Raw genomic sequence first — 12,688 nt, 5'->3', positions numbered from 1 at the left:
GTGTGTGTGTGTGTGTGTGTGTGTGTGTGTGTGTGTGTGTGTGTGTGTGCATGTATGCGTGTGTGTGTGTGTGTGTGTGTGTGTGTGTGTGTGCGTGCGTGTGTGTGCGTGTTTCACGGAGGGGCTGCACTTTTCTTTTTTACGACTTTTTTTTACCTGAGTCCCCCCCCCCCCCCCATTTTTCTACAACTGAGGCGCGGAGTCGGAGGGGGCCGAACCGACTGAGGACCCACCTGAGGGAGACAGACACGAGAACGGCCCCCCCAGAACTGGGAGGCTCCTGCTCCCCCGCTCTCTTTCTACAACCGACACAGAGAGGCTGAGGACCGCACTAGGGCCCCCCCCCACACTACCCCCACCCCCGGGAGGAGGTCCTCCTGGGTGAAGGAGGACCAGAAGGTGTGGAGGTGTGTCAGTGTGTCTGAGGACCCTCCTCCACCTGGGGACACTCTGTAGAAGGACAGAGAGCCAGCAGGCCGGTCCAGATACACTCCTACTCTGGTGGAGCCAGCGGGGCGGAGAGGGAGGTCTGTCTGTGTACCGTTGTACCGGGCAGAGTAACGACCACCAGAACAATAAAGAACCCAGGACTTGTTGTTCCGTCCAAGCCTGCTGTCATCACCCTCTCCTCTCCTTGTGATTCCTCTGTATGTCACTCCTATACCAACCACTCCTCCCCTCTCTACCTCCCAGTAACAGCGGCCAGTCAGAGCCTCTCTACCCAACACCTGGGGCCGGGGGTCAAATCTGTCTGGGTGATCCGGATACGACTGGAACTCTTCAACCCGCGTCACCTTCCTGTTGTCCTCAGACAGAGAGAGTTCTCTGTAGGCCGTGTTGGGGTCCAGTGTGAGGTCACAGGCATCTGAGGGAGAACCAGACATGATGAGCTGCTGAACCGCTCTTCATCCTCATCATCATCATCATCATCACTAGGACTGTTCTCCTGCGCTTTGTGTACATATACATAGATATGAACACATACATACATATACATATGTACACATACATAGATACACACACCTCAGCAATAACGTTCTGAAAACATCAATAACAATGTTATGAATACATCAACAACAACAACATTATGAAAACATCAACAACAGTGTTATGAATACACTCATTCATCACTAGTACTGTTCTCCTGAACATGACATGTGGGGAGGGGGGGTCATGTGATGATAGTTACACTATTGCTTCAGACTCCCCCTCCCCCTCCTCAGCCCCCCTCCCCCTCACCGCCCCCCCGTAGCCCCCCTCCCCCTCCTCAGCCCCCTCCCCCTCACCGCCCCCCGTAGCCCCCCTCCCCCTCCTCAGCCCCAAGCAGGTACAAGCAGGTACAAAGGTACAAACATAATATATCAATGTAATACCTGCTGGGTTTAATACAAGCAGGTTTAATTGTGATGGTGGACAGTATTAATAAAGGTAAGATACATGATGTCATCTTCTTCATTCCCAGTAGGATCTGATCTAACTTCCTGCTGTGTGGATGGACTTTCCATCTCAATAGTGAGTGTGTGATGTAATGAATCAAACAGACACTAACACTTCTTTAGAGCTGGTTTCAGCCTCCACACTCCACCGTGCTCCACACTGGGGGGGAATCAAAGTGAGAGCAGCATGTTGAAACATTCACCTTCATCATCTGCCGTCTCATTACGTTCTACACTACATGAGTTACAGCTGCCTCTTCAAACCACTTCATCTAGCAGCAGCATGAATCCTTGTAGGAGACTTTGTCCCTGAGCGGTGAGCTGTCCTCTCCATACCTGAGAGTGTCCAGTCTCCAGCGTGGATCCTCCAGTCCTGCAGAGAGCAGCGCAGCTCCAGAGTCTCCTGGGTGATTGTAGCTCAGGTCCAGCTCTCTCAGATGGGAGGGGTTGGAGCTCAGAGCTGAGGCCAGAGAAGCACAGCCTTCCTGTGTGACCAGGCAGCCAGACAAGCTACACACACACACACACACACACACACACACACACACACACACACACACACACACACACACACACACACACACACACACACACACACACACACACACACAAACACACACACACACACACACAATTTATTGTATCTGCTTGAGACTAGTTTGTACTAAAGTAACCACATTTATAAAGTGTATTCATTCCATTTGGAGGACAAGCTTTATTGATACTTCATTGAGACAAAGCTGTGTCACCCTGAGAGTCTGAGAACAGGAAGAGGAAGTGGGGAGATGACATCATCACAGACAGCAGAAGTTCCTTCACTTGGATGTGAAACAGCATCTAAAACAAATGCTCCTTTCTCAATAGCTACACCTTAATGAGATATTGTTCAGTTAGTGAGGAGAAGTTCGCTATGTTTGGTACGCTACGACCGTTTCTTCACAGGTTCTAACATTGTGGAGAACCAGGGAGTGTTTTGTCAGCAGGAAAAAGAGCAACAGAAATGCATCAGGCAGGAGCAGCACTTGCTGAAAGCTAGAATAACCAGTTTGAAGAAGAGGCTGATAACTGACCTGAGAGTTTGCAGTGTACAGTGTGGACTCCCAAGTCCAGCAGAGAGCAGCTTCACTCCTGAATCCTGCAGATCATTGGTACCCAGGTCCAGCTCTCTCAGACTACAGGAGTTGGAGCTGAGAACTGAGGCCAGAGCTTCACAGCATCTCTCTGACAGATGACAGGCATTGAGCCTTCACACACAATAAACACAACCTGTTAGGAACTGTAGTTAAATTATAAGAGAATTATGAATTATTTAAATACATGAAATAATACATAATATAAATAACCTGGATCTTAAATATTAAGAAAAAGATTTCACACAGATGTTAAATGATCAAACAAAAATTATCATTATACTTCACTTAAAAATACAGTTTTATTAATAGCTTGTTATTAAACTTCATGAAACAAGTCTAAACCGCACTTTACTGTCTGACTGAATAGAATGTTACACAACATACACATTATAGCATCATTAACAAACTAAGAATATAATGTGCACCTAAACTGTCATGCCAACAAAAATGTACATTTATTTACTTATTCTTATGAAAACAATGTATTTATGACCTAACCTTTTTGGATGTAAATCTGTTAAATGTCTTCTGATATTGAACCTTTTGGTGTTACTGTTTGACCATTGGATAAAACTGACCTGAGAGTTTCCAGTGTACAGTGTGGACTCCCCAGTCCAGCAGAGAGCAGCTTCACTCCTGAATCCTCCAGATCATTGGTACTCAGGTCCAGCTCTCTCAGACTAGAGGAGTCTGAAATGAGAACTGAGGCCAGAGCTTCACAGCATCTCTCTGACAGATGACAGCCATTCAGGCTGCACACACAATAAACAGAACACGTTAAAGTAACTTAGATCTTTTACATTTAACATGAGGACTTGTGTTGAAAATCTTTAATTAGAGATGTTTTATTAATTTAACTAATACATACATTAAATCCTTATGTTTATTCAATATTGGAGTTTTTTGTAGTGTTTGAGACTCGTATAGTATTTTAATTATGTATTTTTGTATTTTTTGTATTGTATTGTAATACATGTTTTAGTTCATCTACAGAGATGTCTTGTTTATTAGGGTTAGAACCAGCGGCGGTTACAAGGGGAGCGGGCTAGCGGGGGCTTGAGCTCCCCCTGAAAAAGGCTAAGCCCCCTCCAAGCCCCCCCTCCCAAAACCCCAAGTCATTTTGTTATGAAAAATATTTAATTTAATTTAAAAATATGTTTTTAATAATAATGTGGCGAGAAGCACGGGAACGACCAGACAGGAGCCCATGTTATAAGAGTCTGACACTCTTGTGTCCCATTATCCACACCACCCTGAGAGAGACTTTATGTAAACACACACACACACCTGAAACACACATCCTATCGCCCACAACCACGACTGCCTCGGTGCCGCCGACCCTCCCAGGATTCATTGCGGCACATTGCATGGCGACCACGGTCGTGATCGGCACAATAATATATATAAATAATAATAATAAATATATATATTTATATTAGTGCTGTCAGTTAAACGCGTTTTTAACGGCGTTAAAGCAAACCAATTTTAACGGCGTTAATTTTTTTATCGCGAGATTAACGCAATTATTATTTTTTTCTTTTTTTTTTCTTTGCCTCAAAACAAAGAAGTAGTAGCCTGACTGCTATGTTCATCGTTTAATTGCACTACAGGCTTTTTTTTTGTATCGTCCTGTTTTGATCAGTATAAGCCAATGTTGTTATCAATAAAAAAACATTTTCACAAGGCAAGCCGATGCACTTCTCCATGTTGATAAGAGCATTAAAATTAGAAAAATTAATGGGACGAAGAAATCAAGGGATATTTAGCACAGAAAAAAAAAAGTGATTAATCGTGAGTTAACTATGACATTAATGTGATTAAATCGCATAATGAATTAAATATTTTAATCGCTTGACAGCACTAATTTATAAATATGAAGACATCGGACTGACTTATATCTAACAAAACTGAACTATGAAATCACATTTATTATTTGTGTAAATGATGATGGACGTTGCTGCTTGTTTTGTGATTTGATTGGTTGATTCGTATCCTATTGTAGTGTGTAGTAATATTTGTTACGTCAAAATGTATCAGGCCCTGCTATAAACAATCTAGCCCCCCGTAGCTCCCGCAATCATAATTCTTTGGTGACGCATTGGTTGCAACTGATAAGTAAAAGTTTGACTATCATTTAGCTGGGCGATCTACAGAGAATAAAGTACTCTCCTCCTTTGACTCTTTCCTCTCGATCCTTTTTCCCGCTCGCTCGTGAACTCTCAGCCTTCCCCCAGATGACCCTGAAGTCTCTGTATCAACCCAACCTATTGGTTAAACCAAAAGCATCCATATGACCAAACTACTGATCAAGGTAAGGTTTAAATATTGGGTTACCTTTTATTAATAATAAAGGTATATTTATTAATGTATCCTTCATATCAATAATTATTTATTCATACATATAGCTACATACTTAAATACAGCTGTAATCAACTATTAATAAACATTATTACAACAATATTAATTCTTGGCTTTCCTTATTTCATTATAAATAGAGCTTTTGAGTTTGATTTTTCAACCTGGTTGCACAATATAACGTTGTCTATATTGAGATACATTCTACTATTGTATATTATATATATATATATTAGAGCTGTCAGTTAAACGCGTTATTAACGGCGTTAATGCAAACCAATTTTAACGGCGTTATTTTTTTTAACGCGCGATTAACGCACATTAATATTTATTTATTTTTTGGGCTCAACCTGGTTGCACAATATAACGTTGTCTATATTGAGATACATTCTACTATTGTATATTATCTATATATATATTAGAGTTGTCAGTTAAACGCCTTATTAACAGCGTTAACGCAAACCAATTTTAACAGCGTTATTTTTTTTAACGTGTGATTAAAGCACATTATTATTTTTACTTTCTTTTTTTTGGGCTCAAAAAAAAGAAGCAGTAGCCTGACTGCTATGTTCAAGGCATATCTTTGTATGTTCATCGTTTAATTGCATTAAAGGCTTTTTTTTTGTACCGTCCTGTTTTGATCAGTATATGCCAATGTTGTTATCAATAAAAAAACATTTGCACAAGGCAAGCCGATGCACTTCTCCATGTTGATAAGAGAATTAAAATAAGAAAAATTAATGGGACAAAGAATTCAAGGGATATTTAGCATAGAAAAGAAATATATGATTAATCGCGATTAATCGTGAGTTAACTATTGCATTAATGCGATTAATCGTGATTAAATATTTTAATCGCTTGACAGCCCTAATATATATATATATATATATATATATATATATGTATATATTGTATATTGTGTTGTGTGTATTATGATATATGTTATCAGTGAACCTACAGAGAAGTTTTGGAGGCTTTGACCACTGGCAGCAGCCGCAGTAGACCCTCCTCTGAAGCACAGTATTTCTTCAGGTCAAACACGTCCAGCTCCTCTTCTGATGACAGTAAGATAAAGACCAGAGCTGACCACTGAGCAGGAGAGAGATATTCTTCAGAGATAATTCCTGATATCATGTACTGTTGGATCTCCTCCACTAGAGAAGGGTCGTTCAGCTCATTCAGACAGTGGAACAGATTGATGCTTCTCTCTGGACAGAGATCTCCATCTAACTTCTCCTTGATGTAAGACACTGTTTTTGCATTGGTCAGTGAGCTAGTTCCTGTCTGTCCTAGCAGACCTCGTAGGACAATCTGATTGGTCTCCAGAGAGAGGCCCAGGAGGAAGCGGAGGAACAAGTCCAGTTGTCCGTTCTCACTCTGCAAGGCCTTGTCCACAGCACTCTGGTAGAGGAGGAGGAGTTTATCTTCCCCAGAGGTGGGTGGTTCTTCTGAGAGCAGATTGACACCATCGTTTATGAAGGTCAGAAAGACATAAAGGGCAGCCAGAAACTCCTGGAGGCTCAGATGGACAAAGCAGAACACCTTGTCCTGGTACAGCCCTGACTCCTCTTTAAAGATCTGGGTAATCACTACTGAGTACACTGAGGCTTCTTTGATATCGATTTTACACTCTGCCAGGTCTGCCTTGTAGAAGATCAGGTGGCCTTTCTCCAGCTGGTTAAAAGCAAGTTTTCCCAAAGAAACAATGATCTCCCAGCTCTCTGAATTCCAGTCTGGATCTGAATCAGCATTCCGACGATACTTCCTGTCCTCCTGTATGAACTGAACCCTCAGGAAGTGGCTGTACATCTGAGTCAAGGTCTTGGGCGTCTCTTTTCTTATCTGGGATTCGAAGAAGTCCCCCAGAACTGTAGCAGTGATCCAACAGAAGACTGGGATGTGACACATGATGTGGAGGCTTCGTGATTTCTTTATGTGGGAGATGATTGTGCTGGCCAGCTTCTCGTCTCTGAATCTCTTCCTGAAGAAATCCTCCTTCTGTTGGTTGGTGAACCCTCTCACCTCTGTCACCATGTGAACACACTCATCAGGGATCCTATTGGCTGCCGCAGGGCGTGTGGTTATCCAGATGCAAGCAGAGGGAAGCAGGTCGCCCCTGATGAGGTTTGTCAGCAGCACGTCCAACGAGGTGGACTCTGTGACATCAGTCAAGATCGGGGTGGACTGGAAATCCAGATGAAATCGACACTCATCCAGGCCATCTAAGATGAAGACAACTTTGAACCCGTCGTATCTGCAGATTCCAGCATTTTTGGTCTCATAAAAGAAGAGATTAAGAAGTTCCACTAAGCTAAACTCTTTCTTTTTTAGTGAATTCAGCTCTCTGAAAGTTAAGAGAAACGTGAAGTTTATGTCTTTGTTGGCGTTGCCTTCAGCCCAGTCCAAAGTGAACTTATTTGTTAAGATGGTTTTACCAATGCCAGCCACTCCAGTTGTCAAAATTGTCCTGTTGGGTATATCTTGTCCAGGGAAGGGTTTAAAGATGTCTCCACATTTGATTGGTGTTTCCACCATGGCTGGTTTCCTGGAAGCTGTTTCAATCAGTCTGACCTCATGTTCCTTGTTGACCTCTCCACTGCCTCTCTTTGTAATGAAGAGCTCTGTGTAGATGTCATTCAGAGGGGTTGAATGTCCTGCTTTAGCGATTCCCTCAAACACACGACGTAACTTCTCCTTTAAAAGAGACTTGATTTTTTTTTGGCACTCGTCAGCAGCAGATCCTAAATGAGAAATGAACAGAAGACATCAGTTAGTGGATGCTGGCATCACTGGGAACCAGGGATTGAAATTAACGACGTCCCGTCGTCCCGGCGACGTAATTAATTGTCATCGGGAGGATTTTTATTCTCTCTCGGGTCGACCTCGGGACGAAGAGAATTTTGCGGGCACTGACTTCATTTTTTCAACACTTTCTGCGAACCAGAACGTGTTCGCGATCGGTGGAAAATACTTATTTAACGGAAAGGGCTTCGTTCAATTGGCTGGCGCCTCGCGTTTGTGTTGTTCAGTGAGACAGAGGGGGTAAAATCCCCCGTTCGTCATGGCACAGGCTTTCTTGGTTCACCGGAGAAGGCTGGGCTGCGCACGGAGTCTAGAAAAAAAAAGTGGACCGGCCCACCGGGAGACTTCCCGATCTCCAGCCTATGCTGCAGAGCGAATTTAAACCGCCAGCAGGATGGCCTGGGGGTCTAACACCGTCATTTATCTAAATTTCATATATATATATATATATATATATATATATATATTTCACATTATTCGCAATTATTACACGGCTAAGTATAATCATGAGTACAATTGACCGCTGTCAAGGAAAACAACAGATTTTTTCGCCTCTAATGAAGTCTTTGGTATCACTCCGCAAGTACCGGTAACTTGTCAACCCCAGTGTCTTCGGTTGCTAAGCGACTTCAACGTCTCTGGCGGACTATTTCTCTGCCGATCAACTCTACGAATGCCAGTATCAAATAAATTGTAAAAAGTCACACCATGTGGAGTTATTTTTTCGTTTTGGCAAGTAGCCGTGTAGTAAGCGGGATATGTAGAGAACATCGCCGGTCATGATCGAAAATAAGCCCCTTCAGGGCGAAGCAAGTTCGCCCTGTCTGGGCTTATTTTCCCGATAATTACCGGCGTTCTATACATTATCCCTAACATATCCTGCTGCTTCGGGTTTCGGGAATCCGCTGTCAGTGCTTGTGTATGATACGCAGGTTTATCAAATAAGTGGTAGTGTACCCGCGCACCATTGGCATGTATGCGCGCTTGTCTCTGTGTGTGCGCTTGTCTCTGTGTGTGTGTGTGAACGAGAATGACAGGGAAAAAGATTGCTACGCGGAGATGAACGAACGGAACGATATTTATATTTCAAAATCGCTAAAACATTTTTTAAAATAAAAGCATTGTTCTATGTATGGGAAACACTGCTACCGAATGTTTTTATGAATGAAGACACCCGCATGCAAGAATGAGTTCAAGTCTGAGTGTAGGCTACAAGCGCGATTAACTATTTACAAGTGCAAAAACGCAACATATTATTTATTTTGCTGACCACTTCCTTTTTATCCCGACAAAAGCCTCGTAAGGACAATTCCTCTGGTCTCCTCGTAGATCGCCCTATCTTTCTTTGTTTAATGCGACTGCATCACCTTATCTTACATGATCAGCTGCTCGCGGATTCCTTCCTTTTCAATTAGAACTGCTCATGATGATATGCTGCGTTGTCTCTTTGCAGACAGCGCAACACCTCTACCCAAGCCCCCCCTGGAACCGCGGAGCCGTCGCATTTACATCAGAATGAAACCCCATAAACCGCCAATGTGTGTAGGGCCCGGGAGGGTAAATTGGGGTTCTAGCTCAAGCAGGCAGTTTACCTCGGGCAGTGTAGACGTGCGGACCGTGCCGCGAAAAAGGCGTGCATAAGATGGCATATTAGGTAGTCTCGCACTGCTCGAGCGGCAAGCAGTGCGAGAGCCTGCTGCTCTGCGATCACGAAAACTGTGGTCTCGTAGACCACAGTTCTGTGACTGAGGGTGTTGCATGTCATCTGGAAATAAATATATTATTTCATCAACATAATGTATTGTGTTTTCATTATATTATCAGTACGTAACAACTCAAAATGTAAAAAATATTTATGGGAAAAATTCGGGACGATTCGGGACGGTTCTAAATGTTTTTCAGGACGTTTCCGGGACGGTGGTGGAAAAAAGTAAATTTTAAACCCTGCTGGGAACATGTCAATATTCCCTTTTGAATTATCAACTTTATGATATTTAGTGGCTTCATAACTTGTGGTTGGAGAAGCTGGTCGTGACAAAGACTGAATGTCACAGATTCAAAATGTTCATGACTATTTCCTTTTTTCCACAGCAATAAGATTGGTCTAATGGTAGTAATAATGATAGTGAATCGGTGTAAAATGACATGCTGATATAACAAGATGGTGTTGTATCTCTTCCACTGAGTTATTCTGCTGTTGATCTGCGGTTTATGTTCAATATTATTAATAACATTAATAATAATAATAATTTAATTGAATAACATTTTATTTCAAGGCACTTTTCTTGACACCCAAGGTCACCTTACAATTCATAAAACACCAAAAATCTAGAGTCAAAAACCGCAAGAGCTGCATCACCAACAGCATGATCAAAACGAGACATAAGACCCAAGTAGGGGGGGAAAGAACGGCAGTGAGGAGACCCAGGTAGGAGGGGGTAAGAACAGCAGTGAGGAGACCCAGGTAGGAGGGGGTAAGAACAGCAGTGAGGAAACCCAGGTAGGAGGGGGTAAGAACAGTGAGGAGACCCAGGTAGGAGGGGGTAAGAACAGCAGTGAGGAGACCCAGGTAGGAGGGGGTAAGAACCGCAGTGAGGAAACCCAGGTAGGAGGGGGTAAGAACAGCAGCACAACGGGGATACGAGGGGAACCCATGGTAGGGGGTCATTACAGCGAGCAGGCCAGTGGGAACACATGTGTTTAGAGAATAGTTTGATGTTGTCAGGGTGTCTCTTTCAGTTCAGCTCAGAGCCCTAGCACCCACGGTGCGGAGAGCCCTAGCACCCACGGTGCGGAGAGCCCTAGCACCCATGGTGCTCAGAGCCCTAGCACCCACGGTGCTGAGAGCCCTAGCACCCATGTTGCTGAGGCTGGGATCGGGACAGTGAAGACCAGCTGAGGATGACGAAGGGAGCGGCAGGGCCTGTCCTCCTGGAGGAGGTCGGGGAGATGAGTGGGGGCCACGTTGTGGAGGGCTATGCCGGTGAGCAGAAGGGTTTTAAGGTCAATCCAGTGTTGGACAGGGAGCCAGTGTAGTTGGACGAGATGGGGGTGATGTGGTCGGATTTGGTGCTGGTAATGATGATGTTTAACATTCTTTAACCTGATACACCACAATAACCCTACATATCTGGATCAAACCATTTAACCTGATACCCCCACAATAACCCTGCATATCTGGATCAAACCATTAAACCAGATACCCCCACTATAACCCTAAATATCTGGATCAAACCATTAAACCTAATACCCCAACTATAACCCTACATATCTGGATCAAATTAATTTAAGACTAATTTAATTCCACATTGAAGTTTGAAATGCATGAGTCTCACATTGGGCCCTATCTTGCACCCAGCGCAATTTACTTTCTACACAACGCATGTATCGTTGCTAGTTTGCACCCGGCGCAAAGCTGATTTCCCCCCACAGCAGACTCTCGCCACTAAACTAACGCCCTCAAAGGCTTGTCGGCGAAAAGCAGAGGCGTTTTCTGACGCAAATGATACATGGTGCTATCTTACAGATCGATAAAGCAGTTGTGCAACTGACCAAAAAAATTCTGGTTTAAGTGCCCTAGCGGATAGGGGAGTTGGTGTTGCTATTTTGACGTGCCTAGGCAGGTCGGAACTGTAACATAAGCTTACACACACGTAGGCTATACACGACAAACATGCAAACAATTAGCCGATGCAGACCATTAAGACCCTGCCAAAGACTCGTAAGACCTGTTTTGTTTGGATACGGTTGATAACGCTGGTATAGCATCAGCTTGGATCTGTTGATGGGCAAACAAAATGTCATGACCGTACGTCACAAGGCTGAGTAGTTGTGCTTCATTAAAGTTTTCAATTGATCGCTTTAGCGGCCCCTATAGTCCTATTTTGATGAACTTTAGCCTGGTTAACCTTGACCTGTGCTTCTTTAAATACACCAAGTTTGGTGATGATTGACTCAAGTAACCCCGCCTTTAGTCACCTATCTTTCATTGGGCTAATTTGGACGTCCAGCCGACATTTTGATCCAAGGTTTCCTTGGATCATTTGCTGAACACGAAGAGATACAAATGTCTACAGCATTTCATGACGGTAGAAGAAAAAGGTCAGATAATATGTCAGTCCGAAGTCTGCATATTCAGTTAATTGATATAGCTCGCCCTATCGCCCGTTCTGGGTACAATTTGGAGAGTTGGCATTTTCAGTTAATTGTTTTACCGCTCCCAATAGCCCGACATGGATACAATTCCGAAGGGTTCATCTTGACCCATGTGCCTTTGAGTACACCAAGTTGGATTAGCATTGGTTTAAGTTAACCTTGCCTTTTGGCATTGACGTAATTCTGGACGATTTTCAGCCTCTGGCGACCATGTTGTTTTGTCTATCAACCATAATTTACTCGAACAGTTGGAACTTAGGTCCCCAACAGCCACTAGGTTGGTTCCACTCAAAACAAACATTCCTTCTATGAAATGTGGTGCCACGTACCACGATGCCACGCCCTAACTGAAAATATGTTGACTCTGTCTGGTTCAGAATTTGATTCTGAACAACTTTTGTGTTTGACTCAAGATGGTAGGAGTCCATTTTGATGTAGATATAAGCCTTTAAGTCTTTACACGTTTTAAACTACACCCTTTTTAGAAGTCAATGGCTCCTGGGCGCATTAGTTTTTTTATTGTACAGACTTTGCTGAAAGGGACTCTTACCTTTGTTGCATTTGAAAATTACAGCACATTCAAATCATCCCGCCTTCCTCCAATGCCCCACCCCCTAAGCGTTATTTTTTAGAGTACAAAACTAAGCGTTATTTTTTAGAGTACTGTAACGACCTCGCCGGTGACATAATGATGTCGAGTCATTAGTAGTTGAAGGTAGTTTTAATGAACCAAAACCAGGTCACTGAAACCCGTAACATTGTAACCAACGGCAGAAAACCGACACAAAACAAACCCCGGTTACCCCG

General features: G+C 43.3%; 1 protein-coding gene across 1 annotated transcript; it reads right to left on the bottom strand.

Moving 5' to 3' along the window:
- Positions 1-1,780: 1,780 nt before the first annotated feature.
- Positions 1,781-7,843, bottom strand: LOC115529298 (protein NLRC3-like; the record flags this gene model as incomplete). The annotated part of the gene is made up of 5 exons (XM_030337906.1): positions 7,807-7,843; positions 5,883-7,665; positions 3,148-3,321; positions 2,507-2,680; positions 1,781-1,946 (listed from the first exon to the last, which is right to left on the bottom strand). Coding segments are annotated over exons 1-5 (2,334 nt in total), but the record flags the coding sequence as incomplete, so codon positions are not given.
- Positions 7,844-12,688: the final 4,845 nt, after the last annotated feature.

Source organism: Gadus morhua, chromosome 17 (assembly GCF_902167405.1).
Source record: "Gadus morhua chromosome 17, gadMor3.0, whole genome shotgun sequence".
Taxonomy (NCBI): Eukaryota; Metazoa; Chordata; class Actinopteri; order Gadiformes; family Gadidae; genus Gadus; species Gadus morhua.
This window is presented reverse-complemented; position numbering and strand designations above follow the sequence as displayed.